Source organism: Chiloscyllium punctatum, chromosome 35 (assembly GCF_047496795.1).
Source record: "Chiloscyllium punctatum isolate Juve2018m chromosome 35, sChiPun1.3, whole genome shotgun sequence".
In the NCBI taxonomy this organism is placed as follows: domain Eukaryota; kingdom Metazoa; phylum Chordata; class Chondrichthyes; order Orectolobiformes; family Hemiscylliidae; genus Chiloscyllium; species Chiloscyllium punctatum.
In genome coordinates this window covers 30,000,841-30,023,760 of record NC_092773.1, presented here as the reverse complement: position 1 = coordinate 30,023,760, position 22,920 = coordinate 30,000,841, and the positions used below count along the sequence as shown (strand labels likewise).

General features: G+C 51.9%; 1 protein-coding gene and 1 pseudogene across 3 annotated transcripts in view; one reads left to right on the top strand and one right to left on the bottom strand.

Moving 5' to 3' along the window:
• LOC140459801 (stAR-related lipid transfer protein 7, mitochondrial-like) overlaps positions 1-7,003 on the bottom strand; it is a 38,469-nt gene extending 31,466 nt beyond the window's left edge. Inside the window, exons 1-2 of one of the 3 annotated variants that reach the window (XM_072554331.1) lie at positions 6,880-7,003; positions 53-120 (exon numbers count right to left, since the gene is read on the bottom strand). Coding sequence is in view for 2 of the 3 variants with exons in the window: in XM_072554327.1 (XP_072410428.1) it covers positions 53-157 (105 nt within the window). In the remaining variant the exon portion in view is untranslated. Of the gene's footprint in view, positions 1-52; positions 178-6,879 lie in introns of those variants that run through there. The other 2 variants (XM_072554328.1, XM_072554327.1) reach the window with 2 other exon arrangements.
• Positions 7,004-7,136: 133 nt separating this feature from the next.
• The window catches only part of LOC140459799 (2-oxoglutarate dehydrogenase complex component E1-like), a 34,783-nt pseudogene continuing 18,999 nt past the window's right edge, over positions 7,137-22,920 (top strand).

Here is a 22,920-nt window from a genome sequence, read left to right as displayed (position 1 = left end):
GCGGCGGTGCTAACCACTGAGCCCACCGTGCTGGCACTTCTCTCAAACTCACCTCCACACATCCTCGCCGAGTTTCGAGTCGTCCTCTGCCAGAAACGTTTTCGCCAGGATCAGGAGCACCTGAAAAAACAGGAGAGGGAAGAGTTGAACGCGGCATTTTCTCAAGGGCGAGGCTTGCGGGACAGGGCCTCGCTTGAGCTTTTGTTGTGGCAGGCCGAGGTCATGAGGGTCAGGTCAAGACCCGCCAGGACGCAATCACCCAGGTCTTCGCTCGCCGATGGCCGTGCGTCTTGCAGCTCAGAAGCAGACTGGAGCTGTTGGCGGGCGTGATCTGCCCATTTTGGTGGAGGTGCCTTTGGAATGTTTTCCTTCACTTTGACGGGGAGGCCAGTTTATAAGCGCCTGAGCAAACCGAAATAACCAACACCGGCAGCTTCAGGCTTCTTGAACTCAATTGCGGGACTCAAAACTCCGAAAGGCGCTCATTCAGGGCGGAGGAAGGGCTGGTTTACCGGGTGCACAAAGAAAAACAAGAGGCACGACGTCCGAGGCGCGCGAGGGTGTTTCCGATGTATTTCTACGGCCTCTGACAAAAACATCGAGACGGGTCTGGGAGGAAAAGCAGGATTGTTGACGTCCTGAAGTAACCGCCGACTGGAAACGTTCCCAAATCAGAGCAGAAGGTGGTCACTCAGCCTGCTCCGCCATTCGACTTGATCGTCCGACTCGGTCTCCTGTTCCCCCTTCGATCCCTTCAGCCCCAAGAGTTGCGTCCACCTGAAAACATTCAGTCTCTTGGCTTTCTGCAGCAGAGATTTCCACCCCTCTCTGGGTGATGACATTTCTCCTCATCTCAGTCCTAAATGGCCTGTCCCACATCCGTAAGACTCCGCAGTCATTGGGAACATCCTGCGTTTGCCCTGCCTCGTCCCTGTTAGCGTTTGATCGGCTTCAGTGAAGGCCTCACCTACCCCATTCGGATTATTGTAATCCTAACTGGCCCAGTCTCTCTTCAGACATCAAGGCCTGCCATTCCCAGAAACCTGGTAAACCTTTGTCACGTTAGAACATCGAAAGGTACAGCAGAGAACAGGCCCTTTGGCCCACGATGTTGTGTCACACTCCCTCCATCACCAGAACATCCTTTCTCAGACAGAGAGCCCAAACCGCCCGTCCACAGTACTCCAGGGCGGAGTCTTCCCCCTGTCCGTCCCTGCTTCCTCTCGCCACGGAGGGCCCAACGCCCAGAGGCCCTTCCTCACCCCCTGCTGCTCCTACAAGGCTGGCTTTAAGCCAGTGGCGTAGGAGGGACACCCAGGTCACGTGGCATCCCCCCCCCACTTTCCCTGAATCCATCGCCATTTGGATGGCCTCCCTCTTTGTGCTCGCTGAGTGGAGAACCTCCCATCACTCCACATTAACCTGCATCGATTCATGCATTTGCCTACCCCATGCAGCTTGTCTCTGTCACCCTGAGGTATCTCCACATCCTCCTCACAGCTCACCCACCTGGCTCCATCCTACATTTCATTCCCTCACCTATGTTGCTAATAGGTAAGACCCAAGCATAAATCCCTGCTGTACAGCCCCCTGCTCCCCCGTCACTATTTACAAAAAGACCTGGAGGGCAGTGAACTTTTTCCCTGGCTCTTCACACAGGCAAACATTGCCTGGATGGCGCGTTTACCTGGTGTCTTCGACAGAGTGGAAACGACCTTGGCGCCTTGTGGGAGAATGGTCACCTGACGGCGAGCGACAAACGTTAGCTCAGCCAAAGAGCACGGCTTTGGGCAGCGTCTGAACCGTTGAAGGAGCGCGGCATTGGGGGAGTTGGACCCCAGGCAGCTGAAGGTAGACCCGCCAATGGCAGAGGCATGAACCACCGGGAAGGGGTGGGGCAGGAGGAGATTCCAGAGACAGGGAAGGAACTGAGAACCAAGAGAGGATGCCCTGTGCATGTCTCCCGGGCAACAGTGCACCTAAATCGAAAGCCACACAGCGTCTGACCGATGCCCGTAGTTGGCATCAACTCTTGGCACGTGTCCTCTTTCTGAGAAGGAATGCAAGGTCGAATCGCCCAGATTCGTTTTGTTTTGGCAAGGGGAGGCTAAATAGTTCCAAAGTCCTGCAGAAGGAGACAGAAACTTCTCGTTGATAAGCGTGTCCAGAAATAACGTGCTCACAGTCATCTTCCAGGGAAATGCGGGCATGAGATAATTGGCGTGGTGTGTGTCCAGTGCCATTGCAAGCTGGCGTTGTGCCCGTGGTCTGGCTTTGCGCAGTCCCTTGATCTGAGGCAGTACGGTGTGTGGTAATTTAGGAAGCAAGTAATTAACTCTGTAATATGTAGTACAAACGGTGATTGTTCGAATGTTTTGTTAAAAATTCGCTTGCAAGATATGGGCATCGCTGGCTGGGTTAGCATTTACCGTCCATCCCTAACTGACCTGGACAGGGTGGGGGGTGAGCTGCAGTCCTTGGGGAGTCAGAACACCTCAGTGGTGTTAGGGGAGGGAGTTTCAGGATTTTGACCCAGCGACACTGAAGGGAGAACGAGATATTCCCCAAGTCAGGACGGTGTGTGTGTGTGTGTGTCGGGGGAGGGTTTGGAGGCGGCTGTCCTTCTGGACTGTTCGAGGTCACGAGTTGTGGTTTACATTTTTTGTTTTCGCTGACGACTGCTGGACGACAAAGCCTTGGGGACAAGGCTCCCTTTTGCTGAGCTTCTCAATTTTTTTTCTTCCCCACCCCCCCCTCCCCCCTCCGATGTTCATTGAGTCTCACGTGAGAACAAGCCACAAGTTTGAACTCGCTGAGAGCTGACAAGCGGAAACAGCTGCGGGCTCCGCGTAAAACAGACAGTGCTGGCTCACGAGAGGACGCACTACGTCAGTCAGATCACTCTGCACTCGCACTGTCACCAGGGACATGCTCTCTTTCTCACACACACACAGAGCATGACTGAGACAGCACATTTTATGACGAGCAAGCTTGCCATGACATCTGTAAACTGCGCCCTCGTTTCTCAGGCGATTTTGTTTCCAATTTGACTAAATCCTTTCCTTCCGAAAGGTGAAGGTTTTGCACTGTTGTTGTTGCGATTCTGTGCCAATGTTGGATTTGCACTCCACTGTTGCGTCAAGGATTTGCGGCAGAATAACCCTTGGGCAGCTCCGTGTCCCGTACTGAGAAAGAGGAGTGTGTTTCCCTGGAGTCACTGGAGTTTATTAAAGCTGGTGTCGTGGAAACATATGGTGGGGGGGGGGGGGCGCTTGACAGGGTAATTAATGCAGAGAGGTTGTCTCCCACTGAAGAGAGAGAAAGAGAGGAATCTCTTCTCTGAGAGTCTCTGAGATTCTCAGCCACACACAGAAGGGAATCCTGGGTTAGGAAGGAAAGGCAGGAGGGTGGACTTGAGGATGAAGCAGATGAGCCATGATCTCCTCCGTCAGCGGAACAGGCTCAACAGGATCCTTCCGTGGAGCTCTCACCACAAGGACAGTTTCACAACCGTGACCAGGCGCTTCCCGACAAGGCAAAAGTCCCACCCACGTACCTTCAGCGGCTGTGTCGTCCGCGACTCGCTGTTTGTGTCACCCTGAGTCACAAAGTCCCTGGGCTGGGTTCCTCCCCAGGGCTTGAGCACAAACATCCAGCGCAGACCATTAAGAGTCGCACAGCTCAGAAACAGCCCCTCGGTCCTGCCTGTCCATGCCAACCAGATATCCCAAACCCTGAATTGGTCCCGTTTGCCAGCACTTGCCCCATATTCCTCCAAACCCTTCCCATTCGTGGCCCCATCCAGATGCCTTTTCAATGCTGTCATTGTACCAGCCTCCACCACTTCCTCTGGCAGCTCATTCCATACACGTACCACCCTCTGCGTGCAAACGTTACCCCTCCTTTATAAGTCTTTCCCCTCTCACCTTAAACCTGTGCCCCCCTAGTTCTGGACTCCCCCACCCCAGGGGGAAAAACCTTGTCTATTTACCCTATCCATGTCCCCTCATGATTTTATAAACCTGTATTAGGTCACCCCCTCAGCCTCCGATGCTCCAGGGAAAAACAGCCCCAGCCTGTTCAGCCTCTCCCTGTAGCTCTAACCCTCCAACCCTGGCAATGTCTTGGTCGATCTTTCGTGCAATCTTTCAAGTTTCACAACATGCTCACATTAAACTGAGGCCACCCTGTGCCCGCTCAGGATATTGCTAGAGATCCCGCGATTCTATTTTGAAGAGGGATCCCCAATCCCCCCTGCCGGTCAACATTTCCCCCTCAATCAACAGCCTGGAAGCAGAGGGTCTGCCAAGTGCTGGAGGTCAGAGCTCGTGACACGCAATTTGGCGCACGCCACAGCGACTAAACTTCAGAGCACTACTTCATCAGAGATATTCGCAGCTTAAGCAAAACAAAAAGGCGCTACGTCAATGCAATCCCTCCTTTGGCAGCATTGAAGCAGCAGATCGGGCAGCGGTCATGGCTGGTGTTAGAAACGAGAACACGCACAATTAACCAACAGATCAATATTGGATGTTAAAGATTAACTGCGTTCTCGGAGGGAGGGGGATACTTGAGGCAGCAATCAGACCCCCTTTGGGTCAACGGGCCCAGCACCATGTCCAATCCCACGCGAGCTGGGCGAAAACACCCCCTCTGATCGCAGGACGCTAGCACTGAACACAGGGTGAGTCCAGAGGTCAGGGAGAGGCAGGATTCCAGATTCCCAGTGGGGTGGTTCACCAGAGACAGCGCTAAAGCTGTGGGCCATGGCATGTGGATCAGGGACAGGAGACAACAGCAGAGAGAAAACGTCCGAGAGGTCAACAAGGCATTTGGCACCTTCACTTCATTGGCTGGTGCATTGAGCCTCGGGGCTGGGAGGTCATGTTGCAGCTGCACAGGACATTGGTTAAGCCGCGTTTGGAATATTGTGTGCAATTCTGGGGTCTCCCAGCTACAGGAAAGATGTTGTTAAACATGAAAGGGTTCAGAAAAGATTGACAAGGATGTTGGAGGGTTTGAGCTACAGGGAGAGATTTAGATTAGATTAGGTTACTTACAGAGTGGAAACAGGCCTTTCGGCCCAACAAGTCCACACCGACCCACCGAAGAGCAACCCATCCAGACCCATTCCCCTACATTTACCCCTTCACCTAACACTATGGGTAATTTAGCCTGGCCAATTCACCTAACCTGCACATTTTTGGACTGTGGGAGGAAACCGGAGCACCTGGAGGAATCCCACGCAGACACAGGGGAGAATGTGCAAACTCCACACAGACAGTCGCCTGAGGCGGGAATTGAACCCAGGTCTCTGGCGCTGTGAGGCAGCAGTGCTAACCACTGTGCCGCTGGGGTTTTGTTACCTGCTATAGTGATTGCAAGTGAGACTATCTGTCATCTTGCCTTTTGCCAAGGGTGTGTTTGTGTGATGTTACTATATTGAAAGTTAATTCATAACAGTTATTGCATCTCTTATTCTGTTCAGTTTTCCAATAGAGCTAAACTATCCCAATCCCTTCTCTCTCTTGTTATATTTTAATCAAAGAGTTGGAATAAATTGTGTTCTGCTTTAAATCCAATAGCTTGATCAACCGAATTGCATTTGGAATGCAACATCTCACATTTACCTTTAAAACAATGAAAATATTAGGGTCAAGGTTACCTTCTTAATATATCTTGAGGGGGGGGTCTGGTTTTGTCTATAACATTGGCACAATGGGATCTGCTATTGTGAAGAATGGGTGGGTGTGAAGTTATCAGGGTGTACAAGATCCTCAGGTAGCTTGCCAGGGAGGACACTGAGTGGTTGTTTCCCCATGACTGGGGAGTCTAGAACATGGGGAGTTCAGGCTCAAGACAGGATGCTTATCACTGAGGACTGGGGTAGACTCATTGAACACAAATCATGGAATCCCTATAGTGTAGAAACAAACCATTTGGCACAACAAGTCCATCCACATCAACCCCTCCAAAGAGTAACCCACCCAAACGCATTCCCCAACCCAATTACTCAACACTTACTCCTGACTAATGCACCTACACTACAAGTACCAGGACACTATGGGCAATTTAGCATGGCCAATCCACCTAACCTGCACTATGCAGAAATTTCTTCCAGGAGGCAGTCAATGTTTGGATTTTTTTTTAATCCCAGAGGGCTAGGGATGATCCATCATTGAAGTAAATGGAATGGCTATCTCAGAAACGGTCTTTACATCTGTGGGGATGACCCTGGAAGGCATCACGCCGCTGGAATGAACCGTCATTGTTGTCTGCCATGCTCACTACACAAGGGCATGCACTGTGACATGAGAGACCCCACAGAATCATAGAACTCTGACAGTATGGTAAAGAGGTGCCGAACATTACTTGACTGGAGGATGTTCCAGCGCAGAGATGGATTTGGGAGTCCTCATGCATGCAGGTTTGGCGGGTACGCCACTCCTGACAACATCCAGGTAAATCTGTTCTGAACCCTCTCCGATTTAATAACATCCGTCCTATGAGACGGCGACGAGAACCGGACAGAGTGCTCCAGGAGAAGCCTCAACGCTGCCCCAACCCGGTGGCCTGAGCAATGAAGGCAAGCGTGCTAAACGCTTTCTTCACCGGCCTCTCCATCTGTGCCACCGCTTCCAAAGAACGGTGTACCTTGAGGTCAGAGATAGACAGGCTCTTGATGTGTCATGGGGAGGTGGGAGGAGGGCGGGGGGGCAAAGGGTTATGGGGAGAAGGCAGGAGAATGGGGGGGGGGGGGGGGGGTTGGGAAACATATCAGCCATGATAGAATGGCAGAGCAGACTCAATGGGCCAAATGACCTCATTCAGTTCATCCATCCTTTTGTTTTTAAATGGAGGTGGGGAGGAACCACTCACCCTCTCCATCGTTGCCTGTTGACACCCTCCTTGGGGGCTTGCTCCTGGTCACGTGGCTAGCAGCAAAGGGGGGGAGCCCCCCCCACCCCAGGCGCACCGCGCAGGCGCAGCACGTCCGTCCTGTGTGACGCCAATGGGGAGGGGAGGGGGGGGAAGGGAGAGGGAGACGCGATGACGTGGGGGGAGGGGAGGGCCGCGCACGCGCGCGCGCGCTCCGGGCGGGGTGCGCGCACGCCTCCGCCACGCCCCACTGTCGGCGGACAGGTGTGCGCGCACGCTGGTTCCCATGTCATTGGCGGTCAGCGCCGGCTGTGAAGGGGACGGAGGGAAGCGTTGTCTGCCCCGGGAGAGGAGTGGAGTGGAGTGTCGGGGAATTTTAACAAAGAGAAATAACGGAGGAGGGGCTGGTTCGCCAATTGATTTTTTTTTCACCCCCCCTCCCCCCTTCTTCGTCATCACAGTGGCTTCCAAGGCAGCGGGTAAGTGCATGCGGCGGGAAGCCGGTGAATTGATTCTCTCCTCACCCTCCCGCCTAAACTCTCCATCCTCTCCATTATCGGGGGTGACGGGGGAGGGGGAGAGACTGAAGCCGGTGGGTGGGGGAGCGGAAACACGTCACTCGGCCACCCACCCCCCCCCCCAAAGCCCAACCGTTCGGCAGGCGCTGACCCCGCCCCCCCCCCGTCCTCGCGGCAAACGGGCAGCGGCTCCGGCCCGTCAATCAGCCGGAGTGACGGGCCGGGCGGCCAATGGGTGGAGGGCGGGCGTCCGGGGGCGGGTGTTTCCGGGGGCCGGGCCGGGCCGGGGGAAGAAGGCCGGCTGTTTTCCCCCGAACACGCCCAGCCCAGCCCCCCCCCTTGCTGCAAGGTCACCCCGACCCCGCCCCCCCCAGCGCCCTCTCTCGCCGGTTTCGACCCTGAGGTGACCCCGCCGCCGCCATTGACACCATCAAGAGGAGGCCATTCTGCCCTGACACTTGCTACCCCACCCCCCTCACTCCAGTCCTTCCCTTCCCCCCCCTCCCACCCCCCCCTTACCTCCCCTCACCCCCTTTACCCCACCCCCACTCACCGTCCTCACCCCCACCCTCACCCCCACTCACCGTCCTCACCCCCACCCTCACCCCCACTCACCGTCCTCACCCCCACCCTCACCCCCACTCACCGTCCTCACCCCCACCCTCACCCCCACTCACCGTCCTCACCCCCACCCTCACCCCCACTCACCGTCCTCACCCTCACCCCCACTCACCCCCACCCCCACCCCCACTCACCGTCCTCACCCCCCCTCACCCCCACCCCCACTCGCCCCCCACCCCCACTCGCCCCCCACCCCCACTCGCCCCCCACCCCCACTCGCCCCCCACCCCCACTCGCCCCCCACCCCCACTCGCCCCCCACCCCCACTCGCCCCCCACCCCCACTCGCCCCCCACCCCCACTCGCCCCCCACCCCCACTCGCCCCCCACCCCCACTCGCCCCCCACCCCCACTCACCGTCCTCACCCCCCCTCACCCTCGCCCCCACTCATTAACCCCACGTCCCCAAGGCCTGGTCACTTACCGACCCTCCCCTTGTCTACCTTTACCTTGACACAGACAAGTGGAGGCCACTCTGCCCTTTCCCCAAATTGAGTGTACGGCCCAAACTTTGGATGTCTAACTGACCCCCCCCCCCCCCCCCCCCCCCGCCAGCTGGGTTTCCTTGGGAGGAAAGCAGGAGAGGCCACTCTACGCTGCCAGCATGCCAACCCCTTACCGAACTGACCCTCCCGTCCCAAATTCCCCTTGACAAAGGCAGCAGCAGGCTGCTCTACTCTTCCTGCGTTCTCTTCTCCACCTGTCATTCAGCACGGGGACTGGGTGGCTTATAAACCTCTCCTCAAGCTGGTTTCGCATGAACAAAAGCAGGGGTAGGCCACTTTGCTTTTCTAGTCCGCTACCTCCGCTTTGAGGGAATGACCCAAAGGTCTGGGTGACTTGCTGAGTTTCCCAATCCAGCTTAACCTTGAGAAAGACAGGAGTGGACACTCTGTACGCTACCAACCTTCTCAGTCCCTACCGCTGTTGAGACTGCCTGACCTTGCGTTCTCCAGCACTTATTGTTTTTACCTCTCATTTTGAAGCTGTTAGTCTCCCCATTTGAGGGGAAGCATTTGCCCTGTCAAGTCCCCTTAAGACCTTTTATGCTTCAGTAAAATAGAAATACTCAGCACGGAAACAGACCCTTTGGTTCAACTTGTCCATGCTGACCAGTTATCCTAGATTAATCTATTCCCATTTGCCAGCACTTGGCCCATATCCCTTTAAACCTTTCTTATTCATATACCCATTCAGGTGCATTTTGAATGTTGTATTGGTACCAGCCTCCACCACTTCCTCTAGCATGTAAAAGTTGCCCCTCAGATCCCTTTTACATCTTTCCCCTCTCACCCTAAACCTATGCTCTATAGTTCTGGATGATTTCACCCCAGGGAAAAGACTTTATCTGTTTCCTGTATCCATGCCCTTCATGATTTTATAAACTCCTATAAGGTCACCCCTCAGCCTCCAACGCTCCAGGAAAAACAGTCCCCAGCCAATTCAGTCTCTCCCTGTAGCTCAAACCCCCCAACCCTGGCAACAGCCTTTTCTGAACCCTTTCAAGTTTGCAACATCCTTCCGACAGCAGGAAGACAAGAATTACATAAAGTATTCCAACAGTGGCCTAACCAATGTCCTGTACAGCTGCAACATGACTTTCAACTTCTGTACTCAGTGCTCTGACCAATAAAGGAAAACATACCAAACGCCGCCTTCACTATCCTCTCGACCTGCGACTCCACTTTCAAGGAGCTATGAACCAGCACTCCAAGGTCTCTTTGTTCAGCAACTCTCCCTTACCATTAAGTGATTAAGACCTGTCCTGATTTGCCTTTCCAGAATGCAGCACCTCACATTTATCTAACTTAAACTCCATCTGCCTCTCCTCGGCCCACTGACTCATCTGATCGCGATTCTGTTGCACTCGGGTAACCTTCGCTGTCCACTCCATCTCCAATTTTGGTGTCATCTGCAAACTAACTATACCTGCTATGTTCACATCCAAATCACTTGTGTTCATGATGAAAAGCAGGACCCAGCGCTGATCCTTGTGGCACACCTTTGGTCACAGGCCTCTACCACCGCCCTCTGTCTTCTACTTTTGAGCCAGTTCTGTTTCTAAATGGTTAGTTGTCCCTGTATTCCATGTGATCTAACCAGTCTACTACGAGGAACCTTGTCGAATACCTTACGGAAGTCCATATAGATCACGTCCCTCTTCCCTCATCAATCCTCTTAGTTACTTCTTCAGACATGCTGCTGGAGTAGCAGAGGCTTAGCCCAAAACAGGCCTGTCTTCCAGCTCTGGTTCCCACACTGTAGGACGATCTGGCACACTTTGTGCTGTTTTGGTGTCCTTTTTATATAAGCGTGTTCTTCCGTGTTAGAGGCAGTTCAGGGAAGGTTCACTGGACTCCTGGGAAAGGGAGGAGGGAGATTACCTTATGCAGGAAAGGTTGCACCTGTATCTGGTGGACATTCGCAGTGTGAATTCTGTCCCTTTCACAAGACCCAGTTCCATCCTTCGAAAGTCCAGTGAAGGCAGGTCCAGTCCACCCAGTCTTTTCTCATCCGGCAGTCCCACTCTGCCAGAAGTCAGTCCAGTGCTCCTGGACGTTTGGAATGTCCCAGTCTGCGACATTTGCTTGCGCCCAGCTCTTTGCGCTGGAAGACAAGCACATTTTGGGCTAAGTCTCTGATCCTCCACAGCAGGAACTGGGTCTTGGGGGGGGCAGTGAACCGTGAGAGCGCGAGCGAGAGGTGTGAGTGGCCGTTTCCTCCCCACCAGACCCGTCTCAAGGGCAGTGCTGTGGGAGGGATCCAGTGGTCAAGCTCCTTCTTGGCACTTACTCAGGGGGTGAGGTCCTCTACTGGGCGTCTTTAATAGTCGGCTGGTCAGAGAGCCATCTGACAGGACCCAGCACCACCGCCTACAGATCCTTGTTGTGAAGTGCACCCGAGAGCTGTGGAGTTTTTCTGCATCTTAGTTGAGGGGGGGCGCCCGAAGGGAAACTAAATTTGAGGCCTATTGAGCCTGAGCTGACACATCAATGCTCATCCCACTTCCCAGCACTTGGCCCACAGCCTTGAATGTTATGACATGTCAAGTGCTCCTTCACTTGCGTTTCTTTGTGAGGTTTCCTGCCTCAATGATCCTCCCAGGCAGTGCATTCCAGACCCTCTGGGTGAAATAAATATTTCTTCAAATCCGTCTAACCCTCCGGCCTTTCACTTTAAAATTATGGCCCTTGTTATTGACCCTCAGCCCTTTTTATATGTAAAGGGAACAGCTGCTTTCTATGCACCATGTCCAACCTTACACACCTCGTGTCAGGTCGTCCCCTCCCCTCCCGAACAACACAAGCTTATCCAGCCTCCCTTCACTGCGAAACTACTCTATCCCAGACAGCACCTTCTGCACCCCGTCTGGTGCAGTCCTACCACTGCTAAACTACTCCATCCCTGCTTTCAGGGATCTGTGGGCACCCCCACTCTCCCCAGTCCCTCCGTTTCTCTTGAGCTCCCTTGTGTTTTAAGTTAGTTTGCACTTGTAGTATCAGTAATTGGTTTGCCATTCTGTCTATTGGAAACCTGAGTCTCACTCACACTCTCTATATCTCTCTCTCTCTCTCTCTGTCCTGCACTTGGACCTAAGCGGCTGCCTCAGGACTTGGAGAACCTTGTCAAGTCTCAAGAGGTTCAAAGCGTTGTGCTGGGAGCGCAATCTCTTAAACACACTGAGTAGCATTGGAAGGGGGAACGTTTTGTTCGTTGTACACAGTGTAGGGACAGTTGGGCCGAGACTGGTGCGCCTACTCTCGGGCTGTGGGCCCGTCTGACTTGTCAGCCCAGTTAGGAACGAGATTGCCCAATCCGACACTACAAGGAATGCTACACAGCTGCACTGCGGTGAATCACTTCACTCCAGGACTGCAGTCGTGACAGAAGCTCTTGGAAGAGCTCTCCTCCCTCCCGACCCCAATCCAAGGAGGTAACTGTTTATTTTAGCGAAAGGCGTTGGGGCTGGGTGTCTCGAAGGCAGCGGGTGTAAAAGTGGAGGCGTTTGCACCTGCTCCCCTTCCTGTGAGAGGTGGCTGTGAAAGAGTCGCAGCGGGGTGAATAGTCGGCAGGTCAGCCTTGTGTGGGGGGGGGGATGCTGGACAGATAAGTGAGCTGGAGCCAGCAGAGGGTGGGAGTTGGCAGGTCAGTCCTGGCTCTCTCACCCACTTGGCTCCGTCACAAGTTGAACACAGTGCTGGAACAGAAATCCATGGAGGAATTGGACCCAGGCAAGAATGGGCTAGGGGGGGGGGTTCAGTTGTACCTGGGTAGGGGGTGCAAATGTCTTCTGAAAGCAGTGATTGTAACACCCAAAGATAGAAGTGTAGGCAGCGAGAGCTGGCCGTGAACCTGCCAGGGTTTCTGCCTTGCCTGTTCTGGGGAGTGCAGCACTATGAGGGTCTTTTTAGCACCAATTCACTGTGAGGGGGCAACCTTTCTTAAATGATCGAGTGGCACGTGGGCGTCGCTGGCTGGGTTTCACAGTTGTTACCCATCGCTCATCGACCTCTGGTCCCTCACCCATTACAAAGCACAGTTAAGAGTCAGTCCCATTGCTGTGGTCTGGAGTCATGTGTGGGCCTGGACTGGGTAAGGATGGCAGATTATGATATTTAAGGAGCACCTGGATGGGTATATGAGTAGGAAGGGTTTGGAGGGATATGGGACGGGTGCTGGCAGGTGGGACTGAGTTAATTTAGGATATCTGGTCGGCATGGACGGGTTGGACTGAAGGGTCTGTTTCCACCCTGTGCATCTCAATAACTCTAGTTAACCCGATGGGTCTTTACAAGAGTCAGTGACTGAGACTAGCTTTCCATTCTGGCTGTTCATGAATTTGAGTTTGAATACAGCTGGCTGCTGTGGCCGGGGTCTGAACGAGCACACGGCACCTCACTCAGTCTCAACCCAGTCCTGTGGAGTCCTAGTCCAGTGGCATTGCCTTCGCCTCTCCCCACCTTCCCTTCGGGACCGTTGTCAAGTGAGGCACAAATGTGTCTGTGACCTTGTGGCTGAGGATTTGAGTGGGGGGGGCGGTGGTGTGGCGCTGTGATTCCTCTGCATGTTTTTTTGGAGCTATTTGAGGGTGGTGTGGACCGCTTTGTGGGATCCGCACCCCTCGGGGTGTTTGTGCAGGATCAGGAAGGCCAAGATCAGGTCCTGTTCCTTCCCGAAGGAAGCCGTCTCTAGGGTTGTAACCTACCTATGGAAGTGTCTGCATCAGTGCCGACTGAGTGGGAATGCAGGTTCCCAAGCATGGAAACAAATTGGGGAGAGCATTAACCCCCGGCGCTGTACTCTCCTGGTACCTGGGCGGGTTGCGACCTGCTTTTGTGAAATAACGCTGAGTATTTGACTTTGAAGGTTAAGCTGTCGGCTCTGTACCGTGATCCAAAATGAGTTGTTTGTTTGTGTGTGTGTGTGTGTGTGGTTGCATGGTGAGGTGTGGTAAATAATACAGAGGCTGTTGATTGGAATGAATTCTTTGGTCAGCCAGCTTAGTCCCAGTCTGAATAACGTGTTGCTGATTGCACATCGAGGCAAAGAGCAGTATGCTTGAGCCCTGCACTACGGTACAATCAACTGCAATTTGATACTGCGATACGCTGCCTGTGTAGTGGTGCCTGCGTAAGATCTCTTGTGAGTCAGTGCTCCGTGGGTGAGCAAGGATCGAACTGGGTGTTTCACGTGAGCTGTTAGACGTTGGACCCTGATGTTCTGAACCAGAGTGCTATTTATCTGGGTCTCTGGAGTTCAAAGTGTGAACTTGATTGCACTCTGGGGCTGATTGCAGGCTGAACCAAGGCTCACGCAGTCAAACCACTGGATGGGAATCTGAACCACTCCCCCATCTTCTCAAGGGGGGAATGGGGAGGGCAGTAAACACTGCTGGCTATTGCCTACATCCCATGAGTGAGTGAATTTAAAACAAAAAGTTCTGAGATTTTGGGGGAATGAGTGGTGTGGGGCAGTGCCTGAACCAAGTAAAAGCTGTTCCAAACTTTGTGACCCACCCCCCTCATGAGATCTCACAGGCTGGCACAGGGAGTCGAGAAATAGTCCCCTCTCTTTGTCCGGCCCTTGGCTGATGGACTCCCTGGTCCGGTGAAACTGAAACTATTGACTTGCTGGGCCCAGTGCACTGTAGTCTGTGACTCCCCGCCCCTCACCCCCTGGTTCATTGTTGTTGGTGCTGTATCATCATAATTGTCACTGAGTACAACTATGTGAACAGTTTGAGGCACGTTCTGAGGGTCTTCTCTCTCTCACAGCAAAGCGTATCTCCTTCCTGGTCCCTCCCTGCGCTGCTGGGCTCATGCTTGGTGGGGGGGGGGGGGTACTGTTCTCCAGCCTGTGCCCCCTCGACTTTGCCCAGGTGCCCGTTCTGGATGACCAGGCTGAACCGTGACGGTGGACAGCAGCCCCAGGGCTGGCCATCACTCAGTCCTCTGCGTCTCCCACCCCGCCTCCCGAAGCGCCGCACCCTCCTGTTCCCCGTCTGGCTGTCGGTCCTCGCCCTTCTGTGACCTCCAGCCTCCCGATTTGCCCCCTCCCGTCCCAAAATGCCAGCCGCTGGAAGCTACGGCTGCCCTCCGTCAGACCCTGCCGCAAAAGCTTGTGCAAAAATTGGGTACTTTGATCTCACCGTTTTATTTTAGAGCATTTTTAAACACTGTTGTTTTTTACTTCTTTTCCTTGTTTGCATGGCTGCATTGCTAACTGGACTGCCTTTTCTCTTTGTGTTTCATGACTTCCAGCAGAGCTGTGGTGAGATCAGGAGGCGAAAACAAAAATGCATCGATTAAGGACTTGTGCTGCTAAGCTGAGGCCACTGACGGCCTCTCAGACTGCTAAAAAATTATCACACAACGGGCCAGTAGTGTCTAGGACGTTTCAGCAAGGTCGCTTCTACACAGCGCCTGTGGCAGCTGAGCCCTTTCTGAGTGGGACTAGTTCGAACTATGTTGAGGAAATGTACTTTGCATGGCTTGAGAATCCACAGAGTGTTCATAAGGTAAGCCCCTGACCGTCCCCCCCTTGCTCTGCCTCTGCCCAGAGGAAAGCTCTCGGCTGCCAGGTAAGTGTTCAGGACGGTTTGCAGCAACCTCGGGAGAGAGAACAGGGGCACCTCGCTCACTTTGTCGTTCCCTTTCTGCACGTCCCCTTGCGGAGAAGAGAGACCGCCCATAGGTGAAATCGCTGCGGTGTCGGTGGATTATAACCTGCGGCTCGGCCAAGATTTTGAGCAACTGGATCGTCTTGACCCGGAGTTGTCCAGCAAAGCTGCCTTTGGGGGTTCTGGTTGCTTTAAAAAAAGCATAGAATGGCATCAGAGATTAAAAAGCCATCAGGATCTCTCGTCAAAAGATGTCTAAGTGGCTCCAGAAACCGACGCCTGATTCACGAGTTCTGTATTGTGTTGCTTCTCGGGGCAGAAACGGTTTTTGAAACAAAACGCTTTAATACTGCTGATAGGAGATGCTTTACTGAAGTTGCCTTTGTCAGGACACGTGCAAGAATGCCAAATTTCAAATGATTGCGCAATCCCTTCAACAACGCATGCTCCCACAGAACCCCATTTCCTTTCTCAGGGGCAACGCCATGGCGTGAGTCAGCTTGCCAGCCAGTTGACTCCCTCCTGCCCTGTGGTATAAATTGGCACGGCAGTCTGAAATTTGCCACTCTTGCAAGTGTCCTGATGAGTGAGAGAGAGCGAGCGAGCGAGCACTTCGGCAATGTCTCTCTCCTCGAGACACGAGTTCTGTTCTGCAAAATGACCTTTCAAAAATCTGTACTGAAGTGTTGTGGGGGATGAGGGCACGCAAACGTACCGGAATGTGAACTCCAGAAGAATTGAAAGGGGGTTCCGAATAAGTAGGTGCAAAATGGAAGGCTGATCAGAGACCACCTTTTACAGGTGGCGGGGGAGCCTGTTTCTTTACAAATACTTGCAGTGCCTGTGGGAAAGTGTGCTGATGGAGACGCGGCAGTTGAGAGGGACTCTGAAATATTCGATTGGAGAAACATGAAGCCATTTTAGCTGCACAGTCGGCTGGCACTCACTTAATAGCTCTTGGTCTGTGGCCCTGGGGGGGGTCAAGGCTTTTCAAAGTGTGCCCCCAAATAGTTCCTAAATAACGCGGATCTCATTCTTGACAGCCCCCTCCCACTCCCTTCAGTCATTGAGGCCCAGATCTCCTGCACTGTCTGTGTGTAACATAATTACAATGCTAACCCTTGGTATCACCTTGTTCTGAATCTCTGCCCTCAGGTTAGTTAGTCTGTGCTCAATGACACGAGTCCTCCTTCTCATACCTGTCTCAGCCCCTCATCGTTTTCCCCACTCTGTTAGCTCTCCCCTGTGAGGATGGAAGTGCACCGTCCTATCCAATCTTCTCTCGTGTTTCAAACTATTCTCGAGTCTTTGCCATCGTGTGAAGACATAACATGAGGAAACGAACCAGTAAGAGGTCATTGGCTCTGCCCTGTCTACTCAGACGTCCTGGCTGATCTTGTGTGGCTCAGTTTTCCTATCTGTACTCCCTTGTCACTCAAATCTGTCCAACTCCACGTTGAATGTATTCAAAGACACCGCCTCCACTCTGGGCAAGACAATTCCTTCAGTATCAAAGCGTCTGAGTGGGGGAGAAAGGAAGCCCTGCTCTGGTCCATGAGTTATTTCAAATCTCTCCCGCTCTCGATCTGGATTCCCGCCATTCTCTCTCCATCCACCCTTGTCACGTACCAACTGAATCAGATTTGTTTGAAGAAGATCATCTCTCATTTCCCCCAAACTCCCCGATGCGTGTGGGCAGAATCTATTCTGCTGTTGTTGACGAGGCAAGTGTTGTCGCCATCTGAGGAAGCGGTCAAGTGAACTTTCCCTGAGCTGTGCCATTATGACTGTCTCGTTTAAGCTGACAAAGTCCACATCGATGACTGTAGGCGTGGTCTCTCCAACGTCCTGCGCCGTTTTCAAGAGGTTTCTCTGCTTTTAAACCCCATTCATCTCACAAGAAAGGCCCACGACCCACTGACCTTCCTGATAACGTGCTGTGTACCTACATCTTTTGTGAATCGTGCACCAGGACACCCAGGTCCCCCTCTACCACAGCATTTTGCGATCGCTCCCATTTCTTTTCCTTTCCCACCAGAGTGGGCGACCTCCCATTCTTCCGCTTTTCCCAATCTGCCACCTTTCTACCACCTCCTCCACCCCCGCCCAATTCAGAGTCTTTTCCATAACTCCTTGAACACCTTGTAGATAACAGCTTGATTTTCTATCTATATTCATATTTTAGCCACACCACAATGAACCTTCATCCAAATAGTTTAATGTAACTGGTAAATAGGTGAGGCCCGAGCTCTGATCCATGCGACATTCCTTTTTTGTTTTGCTTCCTCGTCCTGTGAATCTCCTGACCCTCTGCCTCCTGTGAGTTATTCAATCCTCCATCCATCCTGAACTAACTCTTGGTGCAGTAACCTTTTTATGTGGCCCCTCTGGTGCCTCACATCTACCAGTTCCCCTTTATCTAGCCTCCTTCGCTGCCACCTTCCTGTTTAAATCGGAGTCAGATTGGGTAAATTGAATTGTTGAGTTGAATTACTGAACCGCCTCAGCGAAAAGAAAAATCCTCTCTCTCCGCGGGGCCTTTAACGTGCAAGCGATCAGCCTTCCAGTGAAGTGACCAGTGGATCTCTGAACCACCAGTGAATTAATTGTACCCAGAGTATTTGATACTGCAGAGCAGCCTCTGGAATGCCTACCGTGTTTTATCTGTTTGTCAGCTTTATCTGAAATGGGATGACCTGATCAGATTACTTGAGAGCTGTCCATGATTTGAGTTACATGAATGAGCGCAATTTGAGGGTAGGAAGGATCCGTTTCAGCAAGCGATGGGCCACTTCGCTTGCGTTGGACTTCAGAAGCGATGTGCTGTGGGGGCCCCAGTTGTACATAGGAAGGAGGTTACTAAACTTGAAAGGGTGCAAAGAAAGCTGTACAAAGATCTCACTGAGACTGGAAGGTTTAAGTAGAGGCTAGGACCGGTCCCTGCACTGTCAGAGGCTGAGGGGTGACCTTACAGTGATTTATAAAATCATGAGGGGCATGGGTATAGTGAATAGACCAAGGTCTTCTCACTTGGGTAGGGGAGTCCAAATCTAGAGGGCCAAGGTTTAAGGGGAAAGGGATCTGAGGGGCAACTTCTTCACACAACGGGCTGGTGTGTGCAAAGGACGATCTGTCAGGAAGTGGTAGCGGCTGGTACAGTTTCAACATGCAAAAGGCATTTGGGCAGGTAGATGGATAAGGAAGGGTTTTAGAGGGGTATGGGCCAAACGTAGGCCGCTGAGGATGAGGAAATCTGGTCGGCATGGCTGAGTTGGGCTGCAGGGTCTGTGTCTGTGCTGTACCTCTGACTAGGTTTCAGCCAGGCTGAGCCTTCAGTGCAGCACCACTTTGCTAAATGATCACTGATCTGATTGACGTGCCCTGCAAATTGCGAGCTGGCTCAGCAGTGATGTTTGTACCTTCTCAGGCAATTCATCAATCCATGGTTCCCCCCCTTCCAAGGTGTGAAAGTGATAAGTATACAGAACGAAGTGCACTCTGTCCCGTCTAAATGCAAGTGTTCTTCACATATTTTCAATTGCTGTCTCTGGCCATTGGCAGGCAGATTAGCCTTCCTTTCCAATTGTCATAGCGATGTACAGCACAGAAACAGACCCTTTGGTCCAACCCGTCCATGCTGACCCAGATATCCCAACCCAATCTAGTCCCACCTGCCAGCACCCGGCCCATATCCCTCCAAACCCTTCCTGTTCATATACCCATCCAAATGCCTCTTAAATGCTGTCATTGTACCAGCCTCCACCACTTCCTCTGGCAGCTCATTCCATACACGTACCACCCTCTGTGTGAAAAAGTTGCCCCTTAGGTCTCTTTTATATCTTTTCCCTCTCACCCTAAACCTATGCCCCTCTAGTTCTGGGCTCCTCCACACCCCCCCCGCCCACCCCTCCAAATCCCAGGGAAAAGGCTTTATCTATTTATCCTATCCATGTCCCTAATGATTTCATAAACCTCTATAAGGTCACCCCCTCAGCCTCCGACGCTCCAGGGAAAACAGCCCCAGCCTGTTCAGCCTCTCTCTATAGCTCACACCCTCCAACCCTGGCAACATCCTCGTAAATCTATTCTGAACCCTTTCAAGTTTCACAACATCTTTCCGATAGGAAGGAGACCAGAATTGCACGCAATATTCCAACAGTGGCCTAACTAATGTCCTGTACAACCGCAACATGACCTCCCAACTCCTGTACTCAATACTCTGACCAATAAAGGAAAGAATACCAAATGCCACCTTCACTATCCTGAGAGGGGTGTGTAAGATTGAGGGACGTAGGTGGGGGGGTGGCGGCAACAAAGCTGTTGCTCCACAAAGCAGTAGTTTGTCAACCGCAGACTGAACCACTGCCCAGATTCTGTACACAATCCCTGAACTGGGAGGCGGTGGAATGGTTGGCATCAACTGAGCAACGTTGGCACTTGGCCTTGTTCCAAGAAAGCACGTTGTTACAGAATCTGATGCAACGAAGCTGAGGTTGGATAAACTAAAGCAGAGAAATCCATTTAGCCCATCCAGTCTGCTCTGCCATTCATTCCTAGCTGACTAGTTTTTAACCCCCATTCTCCCACTTTCTCCCCATAACCCTTGATCCCCAAGAACTTATCTATCTCAGTCTTACATATACTCGATGACCTGGCCTCCACATGCCTTCTATAGCAATGAATTCCATAGATTCACCACTCTCTCTGGCTGAAGGCGTTTCTCCTTCTCTCTCTTCTGAAAGTCTCCCCTTTTACTCTAAGACTGTTTCCCAGTCTCTCCTACCAATGGAAACATCTTCCCAACATCTACTTGTATGTTTCAATGAGAACCCCCCCCCCCCCCCTCCCAAATACTTCTGAACTCCTTGAGTATAAACCCAGAGTCCTCAAATGTTCCTAATCTGTGAAGCTTTTCATTCCTGGGGCCATTCTTGTGAACCGCCTCTGAGCATGCTCCAGGGTCAGTAATCCTTCCTGAGATATGGGACCTAAAACTGCACACAATCCTCCAAATGTGGTCTGACCAGAGCCTTGGAGAGCCTCCGAAGTACATTCCTGCTTTCATATTCAACTCCTCTCAAAATAAATGCCATCATTGTATTTGCCTTCCTTACCACTAACTCAACCTGCAATCTTACCTTGAGAGAATCCTGGACTAGAGCTCCCAAGTGTGTCTGCAGTTTAGACTTGGGAATTTTCTCCCCATTTAGAAAATAGTCCATGCCACTATTCTCTGGTCCAAAGTGCATGACCTCTCACTTTCCCACGTTGTACTCCCTCTGCGACCTCTAACCTGTTCAAATCCTCCTGCAGCCTCCCTGCCTCCTCAGTGCTACCTATCCCTCTACCTGTCTTGTATTGTCTGCAAACCTCATCAGATTGCCCTCAGTTCCTTCCTACACATGGTTAGTATATAAAGTAAAATGTGGCCCCTACACTAAGCCTTGCGGAACACCACTTGTCACCAGCTGCCATTCTGAGAAGGACCCTTCTATCCCCACTGTCTGCTTTCTGCCAGACAGCCAAGCTTCTATCCGTGCTCGCACCTTGCCTCGAACACCATGGGCACTTATCTTACTCAGCCTCCTGTGCAGCACCTTGTCAAAGGCCTTAGAATTACTCAGAATCCCGACAGTACGGAAACAGGCCCTTCGGCCCAGCAAGTCCATACTGACTCTCCGATGAGTAACCCACCCAGACCCAGTCCCTTGTTTCTCTACATTTCCCCTGACTAATGCACTGAACACTAAGGGCAATTTAGCACAGCCAATCCACTTAACCCCGTACATCTTTGGACTGTGGGAGGAAACCCATGCAGACACGGGGAGATTGTGCAAACTCCACACAGGCAGTTCACTGGTATCGAACTTGTTTCCCTGGTGCTGTGAGGCAACAGTGCTAACCACTGAGCCACCCCCGTGCTGCCTTAAAATTTAGTAAGACTTCTTTCTCTCCCCGCTGCATAGGAGTCCCCCCCACCTTGAAATCAGGTAGATAACATCTGTTAGCTCTCTTGGTCTAACCTGCTCGTTACTTCCTCAAACAATTCTAGCAGATTTGTCAGGCATCACCTCCCCTTGATGAAACCATGCTGACTTTGCCCTATTTTACCATATACTTCCAAGTATTCAGACATCTCCTTCACAAAGGATTCCAGGATCTTAGCCACGACCAAGGTTGGGCTAATCGGTCTGTAGTTTTCCATCTTTTGCCTTGCTCCCTTTTTAAACAAGCATGGCGCGTTTGTGACTTTCCAGTTCTCTGGGACACTCCCTGACTCGCGCAATTCCTGAAACGTCACCACTAACGCCTCCGCTATCTTTTCAGCACTCTCCCTTTAAACCCTGGGGTGTAGGCCGTCTGGTCCAGGTGATTTATCCCCCTTCAGACCATTCAGTTTTTCTTCTCCTTGGTGATGGTCACCATACTCAGCTCTGCCCCCTCGCTCTCTTGAATCTTTGGCATATTACTATGTCTTCCACCGTGCAGCCTGACGTGAAGTAATTATTCAGTTCCTCAGCCATTTCCTTGTTCTCCACTACAGTCTCTCCAGCATCAATTTCCAATGGCCCAGTGTCCACTCTTGCCCACATATATAAACAAAGAAACTCTTCCAGTCTTCCTTTTGTATTACTGGCTAGCTTGCCCTCATTTAATCCTCTGTCCTTATTTCTCGCTTTCTGTTGCCCTCTGGTCTTTGTAAGCTTCCTAATTCTGTATTTTCCCACTGCCCTTCACATTACTTGCTTCCTCTTTTGGTTTTACACTATCCCTGGCTTCCCTAGTCAGCCACGGATGCCTCATCCTCCCTGGACCATGCTTCCTTTTCCTCGGGATAAATCTATCTATGTCTCCTGAATTACTCCCAGAATCCCCTGCCATTGCTGTTCCACTGTCTTTCCTGCTAGGCTCCTCTCCCAGTTAATTCTACCCAGCTCCTCCCTCACGCCTCTGTAGTTGCCTTTATTCAGCTGTAATACTGTTACCTCTGACTCTGCCTTCTCCCTCTCAAATTGCAGAGTAAATTGAATCATTTAATGTTCACTGCGTCCTAAGGGTTCCTTCACCTGAAGCTCTCTTATCAAGTCTGCCTCATTGCACAACACTAAATCCAGCATTGCATGTTCCCTAATGGACTCCACCACAAGTGGATCCAAAAAGCTATCTTATACAAATTCCACAAGTTCCTTTTCTTGCAATCCACTACCAGCCTGATTTTTCCAGTCCGTTGCATATTGAAATCCCCCATGATCACTGTAACTTTACCTTTCCTGCACATCTTTTCTATCTCCTGATATATCTTGCGCCCCAGCTCCTGACTACTGTTTGGAGGCCTAGTCTTTTTTTTACCTTTGCAGTTCATCAATTCTACCCACACCCAGATTCTACACCATCTGTGACCCTACTTTGTTTCTTACTATTGATTTAGTTGCATTTCTTACTCATGAAGCAACCCGACCCCCCCTCTGCCCACCTTTTTGATAGGATACATATCCTTGAATATTCAGCTCCCAATCCTGATGCCCTTGCAGCAACATTTCCACGATGCCCACCACGTCACGCCTGCCAATTTTGCTCTGCGCAACAAGCTCATTAACCTTACTCTTCATACCATGTGCATTCGGGTCTAACCCCTTCAGTCCTGTGCTAACCGTCCCTCTTCTCAATGTCATTCGTCTGACCAGGGTGTTTGAAGCTGGATTTGCTAACCCTTTCCCCACGCTCTCCTATTTGTGTCTGTGCTGGAGATTTTAACGCAGCACTTTAATACTGCACTCTTACC